We start from the raw sequence: 24,857 nt of genomic DNA on the forward strand, positions 1-24,857 counted from the left end.
AAAACTGTGTTTTGGCCCGCCCATTTGGGCCTAATAGCTTTTTCATAACCCAACTTTCCATAACCCAAAATATGTGTACTGTTGCCCACAAAAATATCCCTTTCATGCACTATCCACTGTTTTATAATTTCATTTCCAAAAATACCCCTCCAGCCTTCCATGTCAGCAGCCATCTCCCTCTCCATGTCACCATGGGAAGTTGTGCTTTTAAGCACCCATGGTTATCATACCCATACAAGCCTATATCATCTTGAACAACCTGAAGATTTCTTGGTGGAGAGGACTACATGCTGCAGGTGGCCTCATATGCTTGGATTTGGGTGTCTTGGTGAGAAGGAAATAACCCTAATTGATTCCTGATTGAAATGGGTCAGATCTAGGGGCAACGATCTTCAATGGCGGGTTCACCCCTTAACATGCCTGCACAAAGCATTTGAAGGTATGTTGGTTTTGTTGGTGAAATCTAACTTTTCTCCCCCCTTCTTGAGTTGTACTTCAATTATAAATTTGGAAAAACTAACAAAGAGAGATTCTAAGAATGAATTAAAAAAAATGAAAAAGAATGACAAAAAGTTGCATACAAACTCAGTGAATGGAAGCTAAATGGTACTTGGGTGATAGGAGTTATAGTGTGGCTGTGAAAAAATGTCGAAGAGGTTAAATTTGAGGAAAATGTAGGGGTTGTCGTGAAAGCTCAAAACTAGAGCATCTGTAGTGATAAAGGTTCTTGGGACATAAGGACTTCAATTTCCTTTATTTATTTTTTTAATTTCTCCTTGGATCTAGCATAAATTTAGTGCTAGAAGTTATCCTTAATATCTGTAATACAAAAACTGATGTTTTTAAAAAATAAAAAACAGCCACTTTTCCAGTTGTAACATTCCTCCTTTGATGCTAAAAGCAAGAGAACAAATGATACCACACTGGGTCCAAATGCTGCCAACCCCTGAATTGCCCCATAATGTTGAGGCAATGCTTTTATTGGGTCCAAGAAAGCATGGAGCAGAGTCCTTGTCACATGTGGCTGGATGTTATGATAAACATGCTCGTATCTGGAAAAGTTTAGTTGATAAGATATTTGTGTAGTGTCAGTAAGATGAGAAGAAAAAAATTGGAGATTCAGTATCTCTTTAATCTGTACATGTGACCTGATTGTGCAGGGCATCTGAATTTAGTCAAGGGCAAAACAAGTAACCCTTATGATCCAATTATGTGCATGCATAACGTAAGGACAAATAAATTTAGCACATAATCCATGCTATTCTTTATGGCCATCAAAGTGTCCATTTAGTGTATAGCAAGTGGATGTGGGTGTACACATGCAACCCATGTTTTTAGGGAAAAAAAAAAGTAAATCAAATGAGAAAGGGGATTATCTAAGTAAAAAAAAAAAAAAAGGCAAATAACTCAGAAAGTAAAGCTTTTTAATCAGAAGCTTTAAAGCACACCATATTGAAAATTTTTAATACTAGTTTAACAACATATTTATCTAATTTTCCACATATTATTGTTTGGAAAGATTTTTATTTTTAGTTGTAATAAAATTTCACGAGATGCAAACAATTTTTCTCTGAGGTCATTATCTGCCAATAATTTGGAGGCAACACAACATTAAAATGCTAGTATCCATCTAGATGCTTTACTTTTTCTTAATAGGCCGTCTAGATACCCTTTTAGTTGTCAAATGTGTTAGTGCATCAGGTTGCTTAGTTTAAGTTGACAATTTTGTTCTATTTACCTTGCCTTAAAACTTTTCTAGGATACTATGTCTTACTCTCCATTGAAGACTCAAGGTTGTTGCATGATCAACCCCAATGCAGCAAGTATAGAAATATTCGCGAAAGGCTAATTTGACTAAAATAGGCATAAAGTGGACTTTAGATTTTTAATTGAGCTAAAATGGTTTTTTAATTAATTAATTAAAAAACCGGTCAAGTGCTCAAGCACTCAAACCTAGCGCTCAAGCATTCAAAGTAAATTTTTCCTAATTCAGAATTGTGATATGTTTTAATTCTTTTCATCTTCTAAAAATTGGTCTCTGAAAACTTTAGGATCTTGTCCACTAGGGCTTCATCTCTATCAATGCTATGCCTAAAATTCTTTTTGAATGTTGATGCAAAATTCAAAAGAATATTATTAACCTTTCCAACATCCTAATATTCTCAAATTTGTGTGATTTTCATTCTTAGGTTCATGAGAGGATTTGCGCCCTCTTAGGTGTTGAGGTAGTCCACTAGGACCATGTGTGGTGTTGTGTCATGGATGTGAAGACAAGTGTAGGTGCTGGGGAGTAAATCTTATGGATATCATCCGCCAGGTAAATCTATGTACTTTTCTTTTAATAGTGGATTTGTGTTCTACTGTTTTTAACCCCATGGTTTTTACATCTAAAAAGTCTCTGGGAGGCTTTATGGGTAATTTTCCATGCCAACTTTTATCTCCTTGTGCCATTAAATTTCTCCACTTCAACTCTAATTTTTTTTAAGGTAAATTTTAAAAATAAAAATTTGGGCAAAAAAGTAAGCATAATCTGTTCACCCTCCCTCTAGGTATTCCATAAGCAAAATCTAAACTTTCAAGATGGATATCATAAATACCAAAGAGCAAAACATTGTCTAGACAAAACAATGATTAGACTTGATTACCTTAAGGGCCCCTAGGTACTACCTTAAGGTAAACTTGAACTCAACCTCTCCCAAACCTCGGGTCTTCCTTTGTGACCCTTAGACCATCCAATTATGTGGTTCTCTTTAGTTTTGAAGTGATCAACCAATGGTTTCTTGGGACTGTAGCTTAGGTGCTACCTTAAGGGCCCTTAGGTACTACCTTAGTGGCCTTGAGGTACTACCTTAAGGGACCCTAGGTACTACCTTAAGGTAAACTTGAACTCAACCTCTCCAAAGCCTCGGGTCTTCCTTGGTGACCCTTAGACCATCCAATTATGTGGTTCTCTTCATTCCTCAAGTGATCCACCTAAGGTTTGTTGGGACTGTAGCTTAGGTACTACCTTAAGGGCCCTTAGGTACTACCTTAGTGGCCTTGAGGTACTACCTTAAGGGACCCTAGGTACTACCTTAAGGTAAATTTCAACTCAACCTCTCCAAAGCCTCAGGTCTTCTTTGGTGACCCTTAGACCATCCAATTATGTCATTCTCTTCAGTTTTGAAGAGATCAACCAATGCTTTCTTGGGACTGTAGCTTAGGTACTACCTTAAGGGCCCTTAGGTACTACCTTAGTGGCCTTGAGGTACTACCTTAAGGGACCCTAGGTACTACCTTAAGGTGAATTTCAACTCAACCTCTCCAAAGCCTCGGGTCATCCTTGGTGACCCTTAGACCATCCAATTATGTGGTTCTCTTCAGTTTTGAAGTGATCCACCAATGCTTTCTTGGGACTGTAGCTTAGGTACTACCTTAAGGGCCCTTAGGTACTACCTTAGTGGCCTTGAGGTACTACCTTAAGGGACCCTAGGTACTACCTTAAGGTCAAGCTCAACTCAACCTCTCCAAAGCCTCGGGTCTTCCTTGGTGACCCTTAGACCATCCAATTATGTGGTTCTCTTCAGTTTTGAAGTGATCCACCAATGCTTTCTTGGGACTGTAGCTTAGGTACTACCTTAAGGGCCCTTAGGTACTACCTTAGTGGCCTTGAGGTACTACCTTAAGGGACCCTAGGTACTACCTTAAGGTGAATTTCAACTCAACCTCTCCAAAGCCTCGGGTCTTCCTTGGTGACCCTTAGACCATCCAATTATGTGGTTCTCTTCAGTTTTGAAGTGATCCACCAATGCTTTCTTGGGACTGTAGCTTAGGTACTACCTTAAGGGCCCTTAGGTACTACCTTAGTGGCCTTGAGGTACTACCTTAAGGGACCCTAGGTACTACCTTAAGGTGAATTTCAACTCAACCTCTCCAAAGCCTCGGGTCTTCCTTGGTGACCCTTAGACCATCCAATTATGTGGTTCTCTTCAGTTTTGAAGTGATCCACCAATGCTTTCTTGGGACTGTAGCTTAGGTACTACCTTAAGGGCCCTTAGGTACTACCTTAGTGGCCTTGAGGTACTACCTTAAGGGACCCTAGGTACTACCTTAAGGTGAATTTCAACTCAACCTCTCCAAAGCCTCGGGTCTTCCTTGGTGACCCTTAGACCATCCAATTATGTGGTTCTCTTCAGTTTTGAAGTGATCCACCAATGCTTTCTTGGGACTGTAGCTTAGGTACTACCTTAAGGGCCCTTAGGTACTACCTTAGTGGCCTTGAGGTACTACCTTAAGGGACCCTAGGTACTACCTTAAGGTCAAGCTCAACTCAACCTCTCCAAAGCCTCGGGTCTTCCTTGGTGACCCTTAGACCATCCAATTATGTGGTTCTCTTCAGTTTTGAAGTGATCCACCAATGCTTTCTTTGGACTGTAGCTTAGGTACTACCTTAAGGGCCCTTAGGTACTACCTTAGTGGCCTTGAGGTACTACCTTAAGGGACCCTAGGTACTACCTTAAGGTGAATTTCAACTCAACCTCTCCAAAGCCTCGGGTCTTCCTTGGTGACCCTTAGACCATCCAATTATGTGGTTCTCTTCAGTTTTGAAGTGATCCACCAATGCTTTCTTGGGACTGTAGCTTAGGTACTACCTTAAGGGCCCTTAGGTACTACCTTAGTGGCCTTGAGGTACTACCTTAAGGGACCCTAGGTACTACCTTAAGGTGAATTTCAACTCAACCTCTCCAAAGCCTCGGGTCTTCCTTGGTGACCCTTAGACCATCCAATTATGTGGTTCTCTTCAGTTTTGAAGTGATCCACCAATGCTTTCTTGGGACTGTAGCTTAGGTACTACCTTAAGGGCCCTTAGGTACTACCTTAGTGGCCTTGAGGTACTACCTTAAGGGACCCTAGGTACTACCTTAAGGTGAATTTCAACTCAACCTCTCCAAAGCCTCGGGTCTTCCTTGGTGACCCTTAGACCATCCAATTATGTGGTTCTCTTCAGTTTTGAAGTGATCCACCAATGCTTTCTTGGGACTGTAGCTTAGGTACTACCTTAAGGGCCCTTAGGTACTACCTTAGTGGCCTTGAGGTACTACCTTAAGGGACCCTAGGTACTACCTTAAGGTAAATTTCAACTCAACCTCTCCAAAGCCTCGGGTCTTCCTTGGTGACCCTTAGATCATCCAATTATGTGGTTCTCTTCAGTTTTGAAGTGATCCACCAATGCTTTCTTTGGACTGTAGCTTAGGTACTACCTTAAGGGCCCTTAGGTACTACCTTAGTGGCCTTGAGGTACTACCTTAAGGGACCCTAGGTACTACCTTAAGGTGAATTTCAACTCAACCTCTCCAAAGCCTCGGGTCTTCCTTGGTGACCCTTAGACCATCCAATTATGTGGTTCTCTTCAGTTTTGAAGTGATCCACCAATGCTTTCTTGGGACTGTAGCTTAGGTACTACCTTAAGGGCCCTTAGGTACTACCTTAGTGGCCTTGAGGTACTACCTTAAGGGACCCTAGGTACTACCTTAAGGTAAAGTTCAACTCAACCTCTCCAAAGCCTCGGGTCTTCCTTGGTGACCCTTAGACCATCCAATTATGTGGTTCTCTTCAGTTTTGAAGTGATCCACCAATGCTTTCTTGGGACTGTAGCTTAGGTACTACCTTAAGGGCCCTTAGGTACTACCTTAGTGGCCTTGAGGTACTACCTTAAGGGACCCTAGGTACTACCTTAAGGTAAATTTCAACTCAACCTCTCCAAAGCCTCGGGTCTTCCTTGGTGACCCTTAGACCATCCAATTATGTGGTTCTCTTCAGTTTTGAAGTGATCCACCAATGCTTTCTTGGGACTGTAGCTTAGGTACTACCTTAAGGGCCCTTAGGTACTACCTTAGTGGCCTTGAGGTACTACCTTAAGGGACCCTAGGTACTACCTTAAGGTAAATTTCAACTCAACCTCTCCAAAGCCTCGGGTCTTCCTTGGTGACCCTTAGACCATCCAATTATGTGGTTCTCTTCAGTTTTGAAGTGATCCACCAATGCTTTCTTTGGACTGTAGCTTAGGTACTACCTTAAGGGCCCTTAGGTACTACCTTAGTGGCCTTGAGGTACTACCTTAAGGGACCCTAGGTACTACCTTAAGGTGAATTTCAACTCAACCTCTCCAAAGCCTCGGGTCTTCCTTGGTGACCCTTAGACCATCCAATTATGTGGTTCTCTTCAGTTTTGAAGTGATCCACCAATGCTTTCTTGGGACTGTAGCTTAGGTACTACCTTAAGGGCCCTTAGGTACTACCTTAGTGGCCTTGAGGTACTACCTTAAGGGACCCTAGGTACTACCTTAAGGTAAAGTTCAACTCAACCTCTCCAAAGCCTCGGGTCTTCCTTGGTGACCCTTAGACCATCCAATTATGTGGTTCTCTTCAGTTTTGAAGTGATCCACCAATGCTTTCTTGGGACTGTAGCTTAGGTACTACCTTAAGGGCCCTTAGGTACTACCTTAGTGGCCTTGAGGTACTACCTTAAGGGACCCTAGGTACTACCTTAAGGTAAATTTCAACTCAACCTCTCCAAAGCCTCGGGTCTTCCTTGGTGACCCTTAGACCATCCAATTATGTGGTTCTCTTATGTTTTGAAGTGATCCACCAATGCTTTCTTGGGACTGTAGCTTAGGTACTACCTTAAGGGCCCTTAGGTACTACCTTAGTGGCCTTGAGGTACTACCTTAAGGGACCCTAGGTACTACCTTAAGGTGAATTTCAACTCAACCTCTCCAAAGCCTCGGGTCTTCCTTGGTGACCCTTAGACCATCCAATTATGTGGTTCTCTTCAGTTTTGAAGTGATCCACCAATGCTTTCTTGGGACTGTAGCTTAGGTACTACCTTAAGGGCCTTTAGGTACTACCTTATTGGCCTTGAGGTACTACCTTAAGGGACCCTAGGTACTATCTTAAGGTGAATTTCAACTCAACCTCTCCAAAGCCTCGGGTCTTCCTTGGTGACCCTTAGACCATCCAATTATGTGGTTCTCTTCAGTTTTGAAGTGATCCACCAATGCTTTCTTTGGACTGTAGCTTAGGTACTACCTTAAGGGCCCTTAGGTACTACCTTAGTGGCCTTGAGGTACTACCTTAAGGGACCCTAGGTACTACCTTAAGGTGAATTTCAACTCAACCTCTCCAAAGCCTCGGGTCTTCCTTGGTGACCCTTAGACCATCCAATTATGTGGTTCTCTTCAGTTTTGAAGTGATCCACCAATGCTTTCTTTGGACTGTAGCTTAGGTACTACCTTAAGGGCCCTTAGGTACTACCTTAGTGGCCTTGAGGTACTACCTTAAGGGACCCTAGGTACTACCTTAAGGTGAATTTCAACTCAACCTCTCCAAAGCCTTGGGTCTTCCTTGGTGACCCTTAGACCATCCAATTATGTGGTTCTCTTCAGTTTTGAAGTGATCCACCAATGCTTTCTTGGGACTGTAGCTTAGGTACTACCTTAAGGGCCCTTAGGTACTACCTTAGTGGCCTTGAGGTACTACCTTAAGGGACCCTAGGTACTACCTTAAGGTCAAGTTCAACTCAACCTCTCCAAAGCCTCGGGTCTTCCTTGGTGACCCTTAGACCATCCAATTATGTGGTTCTCTTCAGTTTTGAAGTGATCCACCAATGCTTTCTTGGGACTGTAGCTTAGGTACTACCTTAAGGGCCCTTAGGTACTACCTTAGTGGCCTTGAGGTACTACCTTAAGGGACCCTAGGTACTACCTTAAGGTGAATTTCAACTCAACCTCTCCAAAGCCTCGGGTCTTCCTTGGTGACCCTTAGACCATCCAATTATGTGATTCTCTTCAGTTTTGAAGTGATCCACCAATGCTTTCTTTGGACTGTAGCTTAGGTACTACCTTAAGGGCCCTTAGGTACTACCTTAGTGGCCTTCAGGTACTACCTTAAGGGACCCTAGGTACTACCTTAAGGTGAATTTCAACTCAACCTCTCCAAAGCCTCGGGTCTTCCTTGGTGACCCTTAGACCATCCAATTATGTGGTTCTCTTCAGTTTTGAAGTGATCCACCAATGCTTTCTTGGGACTGTAGCTTAGGTACTACCTTAAGGGCCCTTAGGTACTACCTTAGTGGCCTTGAGGTACTACCTTAAGGGACCCTAGGTACTACCTTAAGGTGAATTTCAACTCAACCTCTCCAAAGCCTCGGGTCTTCCTTGGTGACCCTTAGACCATCCAATTATGTGGTTCTCTTCAGTTTTGAAGTGATCTACCAATGCTTTCTTGGGACTGTAGCTTAGGTACTACCTTAAGGGCCCTTAGGTACTACCTTAGTGGCCTTGAGGTACTACCTTAAGGGACCCTAGGTACTACCTTAAGGTCAAGTTCAACTCAACCTCTCCAAAGCCTCGGGTCTTCCTTGGTGACCCTTAGACCATCCAATTATGTGGTTCTCTTCAGTTTTGAAGTGATCCACCAATGCTTTCTTGGGACTGTAGCTTAGGTACTACCTTAAGGGCCCTTAGGTACTACCTTAGTGGCCTTGAGGTACTACCTTAAGGGACCCTAGGTACTACCTTAAGGTGAATTTCAACTCAACCTCTCCAAAGCCTCGGGTCTTCCTTGGTGACCCTTAGACCATCCAATTATGTGGTTCTCTTCAGTTTTGAAGTGATCCACCAATGCTTTCTTTGGACTGTAGCTTAGGTACTACCTTAAGGGCCCTTAGGTACTACCTTAGTGGCCTTGAGGTACTACCTTAAGGGACCCTAGGTACTACCTTAAGGTGTATTTCAACTCAACCTCTCCAAAGCCTCGGGTCTTCCTTGGTGACCCTTAGACCATCCAATTATGTGGTTCTCTTCAGTTTTGAAGTGATCCACCAATGCTTTCTTGGGACTGTAGCTTAGGTACTACCTTAAGGGCCCTTAGGTACTACCTTAGTGGCCTTGAGGTACTACCTTAAGGGACCCTAGGTACTACCTTAAGGTAAAGTTCAACTCAACCTCTCCAAAGCCTCGGGTCTTCCTTGGTGACCCTTATAGGGCAGCCATGATCTCAATCCCAATATTTTGCATCCATTAAAGATTAAACTTGTTATCTCTATGAATGAACTTAAACTCCATATGAGGGGGAACGGGTTTGAAGGTGTTGAGCTAAGAAACATCCATGATGCACTAATTTTCACTAATTATTTAATTTTCACAATTGTTAAACATGGTTTTTGGTCTCTATGAACACGTTGATTCATGGTGCTCAATTTCCTTGAAAGGAAAAATAAAAAATTCATGGTTCTGTTTGTCTAAGATTGCATCTGAGGATTTCATTTTTCTTGTGTGCTTTTCGGTAATTATTTTCTTAAGAAATTTGAAGATCTAGATATGTGTACTGTAGAAGAATTCTAGGATTCGATTTGTGCTGATCATGATCATGTGCAAATTTTGGTTTACTGATTTTAGTTTTGTTTAAAAATTTTCTTGTTAGGAAATCTCAAATTTCTCTTTTTCATGTGCAAGTATTTCATAAGCATTGAGCAAAAGTCATCAGAAACCCAACTTGTGAATTGTGATGGCAGGTACACCCATACACTTATCGGAATGAGAACCAGTTCTTACACTTCAACTTCCATCAAGACCCATATGCACAATATGATTACTGGATAAACAAGATAGGAGTTGATGGACTCTTCACATATTTCAATGGCACCCTCCATGACTTTCAGGAATGGACCTCTCCTCTCTCCTCTCTCAAGATGATGGTGATGATGATGGCAATGCTGCTAAATTGTTGCATAAGATTGCAACTTTAGTCTCTCCCTACAAGAAGGGATGATAGTGTAAAATGCAACTTCTCAAGACTGTAGCTTATGGTAGAAATCTCTCCAATAAAATTATACATTTCACACATTATGCCGAGCTAGTTGTATGTTGGTCACTACCCAAGTACTCAAAACTATCCAATCTAATCAAATGAAGCTTGTTCTTTGAAACTAAGTTTCTGGTCTTCGTTAGAAGCTTGATCTTCTTTGGTGCAGCTCATTTTCTAACATTGCTTTTTGCAGTATAGCTGGATTTGCCATCATCTATACTTGATGAAGTGGTGTTTGTTTTTCGGTTTAGCCTTTTTCCATTTACCTATAAAAACAAACACCACCTCATTTATTTGAAATCACTACTATCTGTTGTAGCAAAAATACCAAGATATTGATAAGGAATGCATTTCTTTGTTTCCGTAAATTTTCCATTTCTTGGGAAATTATAACTCTATTTGGTAATTATTTTTTAAAAAAAATTTAAAATTTTGGTTTTATAACAATAATTTTTTAAAACTAATCACTAATGTTTTATAGAATTGTATACCTAATTTTAAATTTATTTTTAATTTTTTTTAATATGTTTTAAAAATAATTTTTATATCTAATATTTTATTTTTTTTTATCATTCTACATGTTCATATAATTATTGTTTTAAACAACCATCAAAAAACAATTAAAAAAATATTTTCTCAAAAAAACTATTTTTAATTTTTAAGAATAAAAAACAAAAAGCAAATGTATGATTGTCAAATGTTTTTTTTTTTTTTTGTTCTAAAAAATAAAAAATATTCTTAAAAACATTTGCCAAACAAACCCTATATGACTTTCTCCACCCAAAACATGAAAGCAATGCCCACTTTCTACACTCTTCTCCACTTTTGGAAGTATTCTCCCATCTCAAATGAAGAAGAATTTCTTGACCAAGAACTGATCTCTACTTTTTATCACCACAACTGAGAAGCTGCCCTAAACCTTTTCTCAAACATCATAATTTTAAAAAACTGCAGAACTACAAACCATTGTGGACTTAGCCATTAAACATTAAGAATGCAATCCCATATCAAATTGAAGCATTAAGGTGCAGGACTGCAACTAGGGGTAAATAACCGTTAGTGATTAACCAGATAGCCCAAAAGTCAATCAGATGGAAACCCAAGTCGTGAAACTGATTTTTAAGTGATTCTTCTACAATGCAACAAAACCACATGTATGTCTGAAAAACATATATTACAATAATGGTATGTGCATTCCAAGTTAGGATTAAGCTTCCTCTATATTCAATGGGATGTGTCTTAAGCTATAGAGGGAACGAAAGGCATACTGACTAAATATCATTATCCAAAGAACAAAATAAACTAAGGAGCCTATTGTGAAGTGAAGTCTTCATCTTTGATATCTCCTCCAAGAGTAATCTGGATTCAGCTGCAAAATCAACTGGAACAACAGCCCTGGCTGTTATCCTCTGCCTTTTCTCGTTCATGTACTCATGTACTCATGTTGTGCAACACTAATCCGGAAAAGATGAGGGACCCAAATAGCTTCCTTCAATTTCTGTTGGAATAGGTTCTCTTCTCCCTCCTGCAGAGAAGATTGGGTTTTTTAAACATCAGATTTTGAATGCCAGAAGGTCATCCTTTTTTTTCCCATATAACCCAACTAGGCTACCAAATAATTAACCAACTACATATGAATTAATGCATCAATGAGCAACTCTTTCAAGTTAACCAAGATTTGGACAAACTCATAGATATTTCAATATTGTCAAGAGTTTACCTGTCATTTCAGCTTATCAGGCTCATCAGCAGAGCACCCAAATATTCTCTCTGCTTGTTCATTGAACATAGAAAGCCAAGCTTCACCACTAGCATCTGAAACTTTCACTACCATTATGTACTTGGAAAACAAAACAGAAAGGAACAAAGAAACATCACTCATAGGACAACTTTCATGAATTTCAACTACTATCGCTGGATTCTTATTGATTCAAATTCCATGAATCCCTTACCTTAAACTGCACTCATCATCATTCTTTTGGCATCCTTCACACCAATACCCAGATCCAATAGCACCTATGACTTTCTTGTTGCATGTCTTACAAGCCCGGTACCACATTGTTTGATCAGGCTTGATGAAGCTTATGTATGCTCTGATGCTAAAAAAGGAAGGCTGTACAAAGACAAGCCCACATTATCAAAACTGAATATGCTTTTAACTCAAAACTTTGGCTAAGACCAGGTTGATCATGTTAGGTTATTTTAATGACAGTAATTATTACCTTGTCTTCACCCAAATATGGGTTGCTGGTTACATGAGAAAGGGAAACCCTGTCATAGTACATGGACCTCACTCCACCCTTAGATGAAGGACTGATATCAGACCCAATAGAAGCCATTGAAGCTCCTTTACATTCAGAATCATACCTGTGAACAAGAACATATGGTCAGAAACACTTACTACAAGAACTAACAAGGTGATAGGTCACTGGATGATTCCTTACCAGGATATCAACTTTTTTTATTCGCGTGCATCTGGATTTACAAGTACAATACTTTCACTCGATGTTGACAGTGATACAACTAAAACAAGATATGAAGAGAACATTACAAAGAGGACTTCTTATCATTCTCATGTTTTTTAGAATTGCCATAATAATACAAAAATTCAAGAAAACAAGGGGAATTACCTTGGAAGTCTCCAACTTTGAGAGATTTAATTGCAACAATTGGAAATTTATCAGCATTATCCAACAATTCCTGCCCTACATTAGTAGCATGATCATTCCACAAAGAGACCACAACAGTCTTCTTCTTACAATTCAAATGTCAATAAGTTCAATATGAAGCAACATTAGACCAAAGTAACCAGTGGAAAAAATAAAATATACACTCATGTCTTGTCCGCAAAAGTTATATCACGCTTAGGAACAATGTCATTGTGACTCTTCCTTCGTATCCTCATTGTAGGAGAGACACTTTGAACAACTCCACTAACATCTGGAATTAATAATGATATGGGTCATATTACACAAAAGAACGAGTGAACAGGAAATAATCCTTTGTTGATTCTAAGACTGGTTCTTACATACACGCTCCTTCCCATTGACATAAGGATCCATCTCTTCAATCTCAACAAATGTGAATTTTGCTTAAGGAATTATGATATGGTTTTTAACGGCTGCCGCATGTTCACAAGGGATGCCCAACATTTCCCAACCCCTACATGTGCAAGTACGCTTTGTAATGTCCACATTCAACAAGGTGGTTCCAATAGAAACCCCAAAGATTCCGTTCATGAAAGGAGTGACCGGATACACCTCACCCTTGGCAATTTTCTGCTGAACTTTTTCTTCAATTTTTGGCCCTATGCATCCCTTCCAATTGTTTGATTCCTCTTTATGTTTGACAAGCATAGAACCTAACTTAACCATATGCTCCATTAGAAATGTACAAATGGAGTGATGTCTTTCATTCCTTAGCCAAGCATTAAACGACTCGGCAAGGTTTGTGGTCATTTTATCCCATCTTTGTTTTGGGAATTTGGACATAGCCCAATGTTCGGGTTCATTTTCTTCAACCCATTTGGCCAAAGCGTCATTGTATTTCCGTAGTTCAAACATGGAAACATTGTAATCTTGCTCTAACCTTGCATAGGCTATACTATCAAGGAATTGGAGTGCATTTTCTTTACCTTTGTTCCCTCTTGTGTTATGCTTGCTCAAGAAAGAGCTGAAATTTTCCTTCAAGTGACGGTAACAGTAGGCATGGTTTTCAAGCCCAAACACTTCAGGAACACTACGAAGGAGGGCGGGATGTCTATCCGAGATAATAACGACTTCCTTATCTCCAACAAGCTTCTTCAAATTTTGCAAAAACCAAGACCAATCGTCATAATTTTCTGAGCTCATCACGCCAAAGGCTAAGGGGAACATGGCGTCATTAGCATCGTATGCGGTCGCCGAAAATAACGCACCCCTATATGGCCCACTCATATGGGCGGAGTCAATAGCTATGATTGGCCGACACCCCATTGCAAACCCTTGGATAGATACCGAATGAGCAACAAAGAGTTGCTCAAAATGTCCATCACTTGAATGCCCCAACTCAACAATGCTGCCCGGATTTGTTGCAACCATTTTCTCACACATCCAAGGCAACAATTTGTAATAATATTTGGGTTCTCCATAAATGCGCTCATTTGCCTTCTCCTTGATATTCCATGCTTGAAGATACGTCAATTGCATCCCATGTTGCCTTTGAAAGTCTTTACAAATTTGGCGGGGTTGGTAATTGGGAGTGGACCGGATGACATCATCAATAAGCAATGAAGCCCGATTAGATCTCACTAAAGGTTGGCATGCAACAACATCTTCCAAACTATGATTATGATGGTTATGAAAAGTGTGAACCTGGACGATGTTCGAATCCCCAATTGGACGAGCTGTGACTTTCCAAGGACATTGAGTAACTGTGCAAACAACTGTCATGTGTTTCGTACTATTCCTCGTGAAGTGATAACGGAATCTACCAGCAATTGACATCAAATAAACGGCATCACGGAACTTGGCAGCATTGGAGAAGGTATGTCCACTACCCATAATGGAATTTTCAAACCGCCTTGAGTCACGTTCGACTATATTTGCTTCCGCACATCTATGGGAAAACCCATATGACTCAATTGTAAGAGAGTCATTACAGATATTAATTGGCAGATCGCCACCGGATGGAAGTAGGTGTGCAGAATTTGAACCAACAATAGGAGAAGGGGCACTACAAAGGGAAAAAAAAAATTAAGTGATCTACATATATTTGAAGAAAAGTTAATAGACATAGTGGATGTGATGTTGGGAAGGCTATCAGTACCTAGTCGGTGCTATACAGCCTTCAACAACTTCACTTGATGATGAGACATAGACGTGACAAAACATTTCGTTGAATCGAAACATCTTAAGTAGGGCTGCATCATCATGCAACGGTAGTAGACATGATGGCTCAAACTTGACCGTGAATTCCAATTTGATAGAATTCTGGTCAAAGTGCAGTGCATCACATAGTTTTGAAACGAAATCACTATGTGACATGTGCCGACTAACAACCATCGATTCGCTACGACCACCTTGATATTGAACAGACCCTCCAACACATTTAACTAGCTGACCGCCTTCATGAATGTAACAGAACATGTCCTCTTCCATCACCTTAATTAAATAGAAACTTGTTACAAAAAAAATGACAACAAAAGTAAATAGGGATTATGTATGAATATAATGATGAAGGAAAGAGGAGAAGAAAGGGTGGAGAGAAAGGCCATAAAGGGGTCATCGTCGGGCCATGTGATGGTAATCGAACGTCTAAGATTTTTTTCTTAGTGACACATAAGACAAAGAGGAAACGAGGGAGCATGGATTGAAGGGCCCCTTTCTATATTGAAATCCTTAGTATATACATGTATCCATAATCTAATGCCATGAAGTTGCTTAAGGAATATGAATGTTGGCTTCCTCCCTACCCACATTTCCCATGTCCTCATCTCTAACCGATATTCTATGTTTCTTTCCACTTCCATTCCTCATCATCCTAAAAACATAATGGAAACATTTTATATAGGTAACATTTTTGCCCTCTCCTAAAAATTAAAATGGAAACCTACAACGATCCCACCCCAACACTTTGCTACGCCAACCAGGTTTCAAGGGCTATGAAAAGGGAGACCAAAATAAGCATTGAAGATAACTTTTAAGAAGCAAGAACCAGCAAAAAAGAATCTGGAAGCTAATATAAACAAATCTCAATCAAATTACAGCATATACCCTGACTATGCAGATTCTATCACTCAAAATATTATGTTCAACTATTGACCATTAAGCATGCAAGTAGAGGTGGCCAGAAACAACATGACACTGAAGGCTTGATTCAAACATGAAGTTGGTTGGCAACGAATGATTCATATAGCAGTACGACTGAAGTAGCTGGATCAAAGACTAGTTGAATTAATTCATAAGGTTTATGCAGATATAATATAGTCTCTACAACATATTGTGGTAAGTATCCAATAAGAACTTGAAGCTGTATTTACTAATAGATAGTGCAGGCATGTGATATTCTATATAGGATTGGTGAACAGTATAAAATGCAACAAAAAACAATTGAAAACACCTCAAGTATTCTAAACAAAAAATTTCCAATCATAACACTACCCCACCCCCATATACTTTCTTCTCTTCTAGAAAGACAAGAAAGATAAGTTAATTATATAAAAAGATACAAATATTTTCCTAGAAAGATATCTTTAACCAAACCAATGATATTCCTACAGTTTAAATACAAAATCCGAAACTTCTGAACAAATTCTTCATAGATAAAGATGAAATGTGAAAAAGAAGCCATGTATCCAACCCTAAGTAGTCATAATTAAAGCTTTGGTGAGCTAAGTGAAATGTTCTCTGTTTATTGTTTCACAAGTTAGCAAGCTTCCACAGCCCAACAACGTCAAAAGATACTGTAAAACGCAAAGGGAATTTTTATTAAAATCTCCATCAATTAAGATTAAAGCTCTCAAGTCTCAATAACAATCTCTATCTAGCAACAACTAGAAGAGAAAGTATCAGTTAAAGAGGATTAACTTCATAATTATTTGTTTACAGAGGAGAGAAAAAAAATGACCAATATCCATAAAATGCCTGAGTGCCTAGCTTCTAACCAATGCAATAATAATTCCTAAATTGTACCACAACAGAATTGCTAACACTTAAGCTACAAGAGTTAGAAATTAATTAAAAAATGCATTAATTTTGTGTTACAAGGTTTAGAAATCAATTTAAAACATGGAAAGGGTGTGGACTAGAAACAAAAGCATACTTGTTATCGTATGCCAATTAGTCAAAAAAATCTCCAACCTAAATATATTCTCAGCAACAATGCCACAAACATAGTGATGATTACATGGTCTCGGAAAGTGAAGTTAGTGTCGTAGTGAACATAACATGTACATAACAGCTAATAATAGTTCCACGGTTATAAAGAAAAGATGATTGCAGAAACATCACAATAATTATTGTTTTACCCTAGATTCGCTTGATGTTCTACCAAGAAAAAGATAGACAGAGACATAGACACCCATACAGAGAACAAATAAGCAGCAACATAGGAAAAAGCAAATACCTCAACAACAGTTCCCAAGTAATCTATGAATGTTGGAATCTTGCCTTTTGCAAACAGTCCATATATATCTGTAATCCAACAATAAGAAGTTGAGAATGGGAAAAGAAGAAGGGACAGGGCAGAAATTTCAAAGCTGACATACAATACATAATGAAAAAGCTAAAAATCATTAATGCTTATTGTAAATAACATAGGTTTCTTCTTGTATGTTTTAACAGGAAGAAGTTAAAGTCACTTATGTTTGTAAATAAGTATCACAACAAAATAAACATTTTATATAGGTAACAATTTTTTCCTCCCCTGAAAATGAAATTGGAAACCTACCAGCATCCCACCCCAACACTTTGCTACTTGAACCAAGTATCAAGGGTTATGACAAGTGGCAACATAATAAGCATTTAAGACAACTTTTGAGAATCAAGAACCAGGAAGAAATAATCTCGTAGCTAATATAAACAAATCTGAATAAAATTACAGCATATAATTTCAAATTAGATAATTAAAATTGTATTTTTGTAATGATGAACCTTAACAAATTTAAAATAAATATATCTTATCAAAGAGTATCATAGTCCAATGGTAGCAGTGATTGAACCCAACCCACGGTTTTCATTTAATAAAAATTAAGATGGATAAGAACCCAAGCTTTCGATTTTTAACTGAGAAATTCACACAACAGAGAGAAAAGAGAGAGAAGAGAGAGAAGCTAAGGACCCTCCATTTGGCACAAAGTAAGAAAACCTTATTTGCTGTTTGATGTGAAGCTCTATGCATTAAAAAAAGGAAAAACAAATTATAAACTTAATTTAAAAAAAAAAAAAAAAAAACAGCTCTCTAGGTGGCAGGAGAGGTGGGTTTTGGTTCAAATAGCTTATACTGCCTCTGGCATCTGTTCTTGAATTCTCCAACTTTGTCTCCCAAACATGTCCTAATTCCCAACAGCTCATATTGCCACACCTACTCATTAGGGTTTGCATCAGTTTCCATTAACATTTAACTTAAAAGAGTTTAAAAATTCAATCAAGGTCAAACAAAATCAACCATCCCACAGAGCAGAAGTTACATAGATATTCGAGAAAATCAGTCATGTCACAAACTAAGCATCTAATCACACAACAGAAGTTCATAAGTTCAGCTTTCCTCAATCCAACCAGCTTTGAATACATGCTTATAGGCTTATATAATCTGCTCCTTACCACCTTTAAACAAAACCCTTGAACGAATTAAACCAAAAAACCCAGGAAAAAAAAACAAAAAAAATTAGAAGAAGCACAGAAAATTAGGATTACAATCAATCAATCCACAGAAAGTGCTAAAAAAACATTAATAAACAAACACCCAACATAAAAACAGCAAGCTTTTATTAAAAGAACACAAAAACAAATAAAATAAAAACATACCCACAACTTTATCTTACCTCAAGAACCAAATCCAAGAGCGAAAAAAGAGTTTAAAAATTCAATCAAGGTCAAACAAAATCAACCATCCCACAGAGCAGAAATTACATAGGTATTCGAGAAAATCACTCATGTCACAAACTAAGCATCTAATCACACAACAGAAGTTCAGAAATTCAGCTTTCCTCGGGTTCAAAATAAAAACACTAATTAATCGTCAATCTCAAGAGAACCTAAATCCCAAAAATTAGGCCAAAAACCTAAATTATGTGCACTGAATTGTTCCAGATGCATGAAATCAATGAAAAAAATTACCAAACAAAAATAGTAATCAGGAAAGACCAAGTAAAGAATACAAAAAAATGTACATATTTATCGTTCGTTCGTGTGGTCGCCGGAAGAAAAAAACCGGGAATAAAGAACAAAGCTCGAGATTTACAGCTGCGCCTAAAAATTTGCTCTCTTTCATTGCAAAGAAACCAACAACAATACAAAAAAAAATAATCATATAAGTTTCGCCTCATATTTTCCTCATTTACCTCAGTTTTCTGAGCAACCAAAGAGAAGCTAAAAGGACTAGAAAGCGAATCTAACTTGAATAGTGTAAGAGAGCTCATAACAGAGTGGAAATCTCTAAATGAAGGCGAGAACCTGGAGATGAAATCGCTTTATCTGAAGAAATTTGCGGATCAGTAGTACAGCGACACGCGTGAATCAATTACAGCTTACAAGCTTTCGATTTTTCATTGAGAAATTCACACAACAGAGAGAAAAGAGAGAGAAGAGAGCGAAGCTAAGGACTCTCTGTGACTCTCTCTCCTTTTGCCCTAACCTGGGTTCCCCAAATTTCAGAGTCGAGTGTTGCGTGGGCTTTATCTGAAGAAATTTGCGGATCAGTAGTATGGAGACACACGTCAATCGATTACAGCTTACAAGCTTTCGATTTTTCACTGAGAAATTCACACAACAGAGAGAAAAGAGAGAGAAGAGAAAGAAGCTAAGGACTCTCTGTGACTTCTCTCCTTTTGCCCTAACCTGGTTTCCCCAAATTTCAGAGTCGGGTCTTGCTTGGGTTTTGCTAACTTGTTTAAGATTTTTGTGTTTATTTATTAAAAGCACAACCCGTGACATGGAGAGGGAGATGGCTGCTGACATGGATGTGGAGGGGTAATTTTGGAAATGAAATTATAAACAGTACATAGTGCATGAAAAGGATAATTTTTTCGGCAACAGTAGACATATTTTGGGTTATGGAAACTTGGGTTATGAAAAAGCTATTAGGCCCAAATGGGCAGGCCAAAACACAGTTTTCCCTATATTGTATCATAAGAAAAAGAAAGGAAAAAAAAAGAGTGGAGGGGGAGGGGGAGAGGTGGGGGGCTATGTTGTAAACAACAGGGTAGCCTGTGTAAAGTCCCCGGTTTTTACTTAAAGACCTCATTACCCATTAGGAAAAGGGTCAGTGACCTATTATTAATAATGCAAAATTACCCAAAGATGGATATTTGAATTTATTTTTATTTTTTTGGAGAATTTAAGAATTGTTGACACAATATAGTGAAACTGCATATACAAATATTGGGGTCATTAGTTCACATGACTTAAGCGATTAAGAACATTGAAGAGGAGATATGTTGCTTGATAAGCCCACCTGTCTACATCTTGAGCAGCCACAGTTTGTTGCTCATGAGACTTTTTGGAAGACACCTCCAGGGATAAGATTGAGTAATTTAAATTCCATTAACAGAGTTCCTCTCTTTCATTAGCCTTTAGGCCCTTAGGAATCAAGCTTAAACTCGAAAGATTCTAAAATCTTACTCCCTTCTAACCTCAGGAAATTTTTGAGAGCTTAGGTATCCACAAATATCTTGGTACATTCTAACAAGTCCTATACCACTTTCCACCATTCAATTTATCCCAAAATAGCATAAATGTCAAGGGGATACAGGAGACCAGAACTAATAAAGGCAATGACATTAAACGAGAGAAAAAAATATCGAAGCATGATAGAAGAGTTAAATACTTAAACAAGTTAGTGTTGGTATTTTAATTATAGTATTCCATTAATACAGTACCAAAATACTGGATGCCATATACTTTTGTCTAACAATGGATGGAATAATAGATATACAAGCACAAGAAATATGTTTCACTAACATGAAAATGAAATTTATGAAAGGTGGCTAGATTCGAGAAATACAAACAGGATAGAACACCTATGAAGCATGAAATATTTTTGAACACAAACTTTAACAAATCCATAACATGAATAAATGTTTGGAACCACCACACTAGATCAGCAATCTGTAGCTTCTCAATATCATAACTGTTACAGCTATATTCAACTTCTAACCATATAAGCTAAGCCTATGTTTTGTTTCTGGAAAGTTTTAAGGAAAAAAAAAAGAGCAGAGAAATATAAGAAAAAATTATAAAAGTTTTCTTTTATTTGATTGTCCATTGAAAAGTTGAAGGAAAGAAACTTAAATTGCTAAAGAATGTAATTTCCACTAACTTTCCTCATTTTTTGTTAAGGAAAATGGACACCACCACCACCCCAACCCTTTTCTTTCATTTTTCTTTTCTTCATCTTTCGCATGGTACCCAAACATGAGAAAACCATTTTCACTAGCATTTTTTCCTTTCCTTTTCTTATTACTTTCCAAGAACCAAACATAAGGTAAGTTCATGACACCCTTTCTAACACAACCATTAATAGACGGCTCAAGGTACTTCTAACAGTGAAAGAAGAATTTCACAAATGCTTATAGTAAATTACAGAATAAGCCAAAAGTGAAGATAACATCTATTAATACCTGCCTTCTTCATCTTCCAAATTCTGAAGATGTTGTTTTTCATCTTCACTTAAGTCCAATGCAACTTGGACGTAGGAAAAATTAGAACAAAAAAATAAGCAAGCATTCTTTTCTCAGCATCATCATGCAAAATTTTCCAGCATAGCATAAAAGGAAATCACAAAGAAAAATAAAAAATTAAAAAATCAGAGAATGGAAATCCATTTTCACCTCCATATAAAATACACCATGAAAAACATTGGAATCTAGTAAAGCTCTAGGTAAAAGAGGTATTTCAGGCCAATTTAAGAGCTCTATCAGAAATTCAAATGTCCATTCTGAAATAGAAAATTTAAAACCTAATTGAAACTTAACTATGCAATCCGAGTACCATAAAAACATTGAAAAAGTCACACAAATACTCGCATAATCTTATCAATCGAAAGGTTATAATACAAGGTGCAAAAGACCAGAATCAGAAATAAGTTTCACATTCTACAAAACTTACACTAAAAAGAGAAAGTTAAAAGGTCACAGACAATCGAAAATAACCAGAAAATAAAGGAAAATAAAATAAAAGGGACCTGTTTGGCGATAAGTTCTCTCTTAGAGTGGGATGGGAGTTGGGAGACACTCATCTAATATATAGGGAAAGTTGTGTTTTTTTTCCCTCCCTCTGTTTTATGGATCTAGGGTCTCTTTGCTTTTGTGCCATTTGAATTAAATTTCACAAACCCTAAACCCACGATTTTTTAGCCAGGCTGAAAAATACCACCTTTGCCTGCAAATCGTGATCAGATTACCAAATAGCATCTTATTGTGCCATTGGAATTAAATTTCACAAACCCTAACCCACGATTTTTGAACCAGGCTCAAATATACCACATTTGCCTGGAAGTTGTGGTCAGATTACCAAATAGCATCTTATTGTGCCATTGGAATTAAATTTCTAAAACCCTAAACCCACGATTTTTGAGCCAGCCAGAAAAATACCACCTTTGCTTGCAAATCGTAATCAGATTACGAAATAGCATCTTATGTTTTAAAAAAAAAAAAAATCAAAAAGCTTGGACAGCTCGTCAACAATGCAAAACAACATTTACCCCAAATTTTTTCTCAACAGCCAAACAAATTGTTAAATGGAAACTCACCTGCGATTACTCCAAAAGGAAGACGAAGCTCCACCGCCGATTCCAGAAACGACCCATGAAAATGCAGGCAAAAGGAGAGACTAGGGCAAAAAGCGAGGAAGTCAGAGCGTTTCCCCAAATTTTTGAGTCGGGTCGTGGGTTTTGCAAATGCTAACTCTAAAGCTTAATATTTTTGTGTTCCATTATTAAAAACACAACTTCCCGTGCTTACACGGATAAGGAGATGGCTGCTGACATGGAAGGCTGGAGGGGTAACTTTGGAAATTAAATTATAAACAGTGGATAGTGCATGAAAATTATATTTTTTTTGGGAACGGTGGACATATTTTGGGTTATGGAAAGTTGGGTTATGAAAAAGCTATTAGGCCCAAATGGGCGGGCCAAAACACAGTTTTCCCTTTTCCTTAACCTTAGCCTAAACAAAGCAGTATCCACAAAACAAGTACAAAAAGTAGGGATAAGGCTGCGTGCATTACTTGTGGTGGATTGAGATCGCCCCTTCGTGCGTGTCAAAGCTTGAAAATCGTCCCACATGTTGTCCACCACATACATCAAGCGGTAGGCCTCATCTAGCCAGATTTTGACTAACGGTTTTGACATCTGCTTGTTCTCGGCGTTATTCATCACTCCAACAATGCGCACTTGCAACTTCCTCAGTTTCTCGAGCTCAGTTTGAAAATGATTTTGGCGTGCAAACTCATCCACATCAGAGGAGGTCAACATGCCAAACAACACCCCAGAGGAAGAATAAAGAGCAGCACCTCCGACAGCTTCCATTCTTGATTTCAGGAGATGGAAGAGATGCAGAGAGAGAGAGAGAGAGAGATGGAAGGCGGAAGGCGTGCACAAGCGAACTAGAAAAGATGTAGGTATCTCGTGAAAGCTTCAGCAACTTAAAAGGCGATGTTTGGTTTGTGGGGAATAGGAAGTGGGAATGATAATCACATTTTTTGAATAAATTGTCTTTAAAGATAATTTTTATTTTTATTTTATTAAAAAATTATAATTTCAATTTTATATAATATAAAATAAATTTAATTTCAAATCTTATTAAAAATAAAAATAATTTTATAATTATAAATAAATTAAAGAATAAATAGTTTTTAACAAAATATTAATAGTAATATAATAATAAAATCATAAATTATATATTTGTATAAATATTATAAAAAGAAATTGGACACTAACATCTTATAAAAGAATAATAAATTTATTTTATTAAAAATAAAAAAATTAAAATTAATAATTGTCAATATTATTTTTAAAAATTATTAAGTTTATAACTTTGTTTTTAAAAATTACTTCTCAGTAACAACAATCAAACAATTATATTGATTTTTGAAAATAATTTTGTTTTTAACTTCCGAGCCCTACTAATTTTTTATTATTTAGTAAAAGAACTCTCAAAATATTAGTTTTCTAAATTAAAATAAAATATTACATTAAACTTTGTGCATAATATGGGAGTTTAAAAAAAAAAGAATGAGAATAAAATATTATTTTAAATTATATGTATGGATATTATTATCAATTTATTTTTATTTTTCTTTTATTACTTAATATTTAAATGAAAATAAATAATCATTCAATCTTATATTCTTATATATTTCCAAACACAAAAGAATCGAATCACCAAACTTATTACTATTCAATGAAAAATAAGAATTTTCATTCCCATTTATTATTCTCATACACCAAACATGACTTAAATTAAAATCATAGCACACCAAACATGACCCCAAAATTTATCACAATTTTATTTTTATATTAATTTTAAATCCTAATTATATGTGTTTTTTTTTTCTCCACTCACCTTTTAATTTTTTAGTTTTCATTATTTCATAAATTATTTTTTTATTTTATATTTTTATTTATTCATTTTATTTGTTGTTATTATTATTATTATTATTATTATATTATATTATATTATTATTTTTTTATTTTTTTTATTTTTTTTATTTTTTTTATTTTTCCTTTCATTTTTCCTTTCTTCTCTCTCTTCCACTTCACCAACCCCCAATCACCCCCACATGGCATGCCCCTCTCATTTCTTCAATGTCTTCTTCTCTTTATTTTTTTATTATTTTTTTCTCTCCTACTCACTCTCATTTCTTTTCCTTTTGCCCCCCACACCACGTGACATGCCCCTCCTCATTTCTCTTCCCCCCCCCCCCCCCCCCCCCCCCCCCAATGAACAGTGCTTCCCTTTTCTCCATTCCTCTTCTTCTTCCCACAGCCAGCCCTCCATTTTTCCTTCTCTTCCTCCTCCATTCTCCATTTTTTTTTCTTTTTTAGTTTTTCTCCTTCTGTTTTCCCAAGAGGGCCGACCCCATTTTATTTTTTATTTATTATTTATTCTTTATTATTTATTATTTCCTTTTTCTTCTTCCCCAAAAACACCCGGCAGTCGGCTTCCCCATTTCTCTTTCATTTTTATTTTTTTATTTTTTTTTTATTTCAATTTATTTTATTTTATTTGTTTTTCCCAAAAAACCATCCACTACTGCCTTCAAGATCACCGATCAGGCGCCGTCGATGAGCCCCAATTCGCAGGCGACCTCCTCT

General features: G+C 37.5%; 1 protein-coding gene, 1 long non-coding RNA gene and 1 pseudogene across 2 annotated transcripts; 1 reads left to right on the forward strand and 2 right to left on the reverse strand.

Moving 5' to 3' along the window:
- The first annotated feature begins 1 nt into the window (after position 1).
- Positions 2–9,970, forward strand: LOC132254970 (uncharacterized). Its single transcript, XR_009467446.1, has 3 exons — positions 2–439; positions 2,190–2,317; positions 9,553–9,970. It is a non-coding gene; the product is annotated as an uncharacterized LOC132254970 (long non-coding RNA).
- Positions 9,971–10,937: 967 nt separating this feature from the next.
- On the reverse strand, positions 10,938–12,611 carry LOC104878755 (replication protein A 70 kDa DNA-binding subunit B-like; annotated as a pseudogene).
- Positions 12,612–12,937: 326 nt separating this feature from the next.
- LOC104881341 (uncharacterized) lies at positions 12,938–15,996 on the reverse strand. The gene is made up of 2 exons (XM_010661238.3): positions 14,652–15,996; positions 12,938–14,558 (listed from the first exon to the last, which is right to left on the reverse strand). The coding sequence occupies exons 1-2, from the start codon at positions 14,981–14,983 to the stop codon at positions 12,938–12,940; spliced, it is 1,953 nt and encodes a 650-aa protein (XP_010659540.3). The 5' UTR covers positions 14,984–15,996.
- Positions 15,997–24,857: the final 8,861 nt, after the last annotated feature.

The sequence above is a fragment of the Vitis vinifera genome, chromosome 13 (genome assembly GCF_030704535.1).
Source record: "Vitis vinifera cultivar Pinot Noir 40024 chromosome 13, ASM3070453v1".
Lineage (NCBI taxonomy): Eukaryota > Viridiplantae > Streptophyta > Magnoliopsida > Vitales > Vitaceae > Vitis > Vitis vinifera.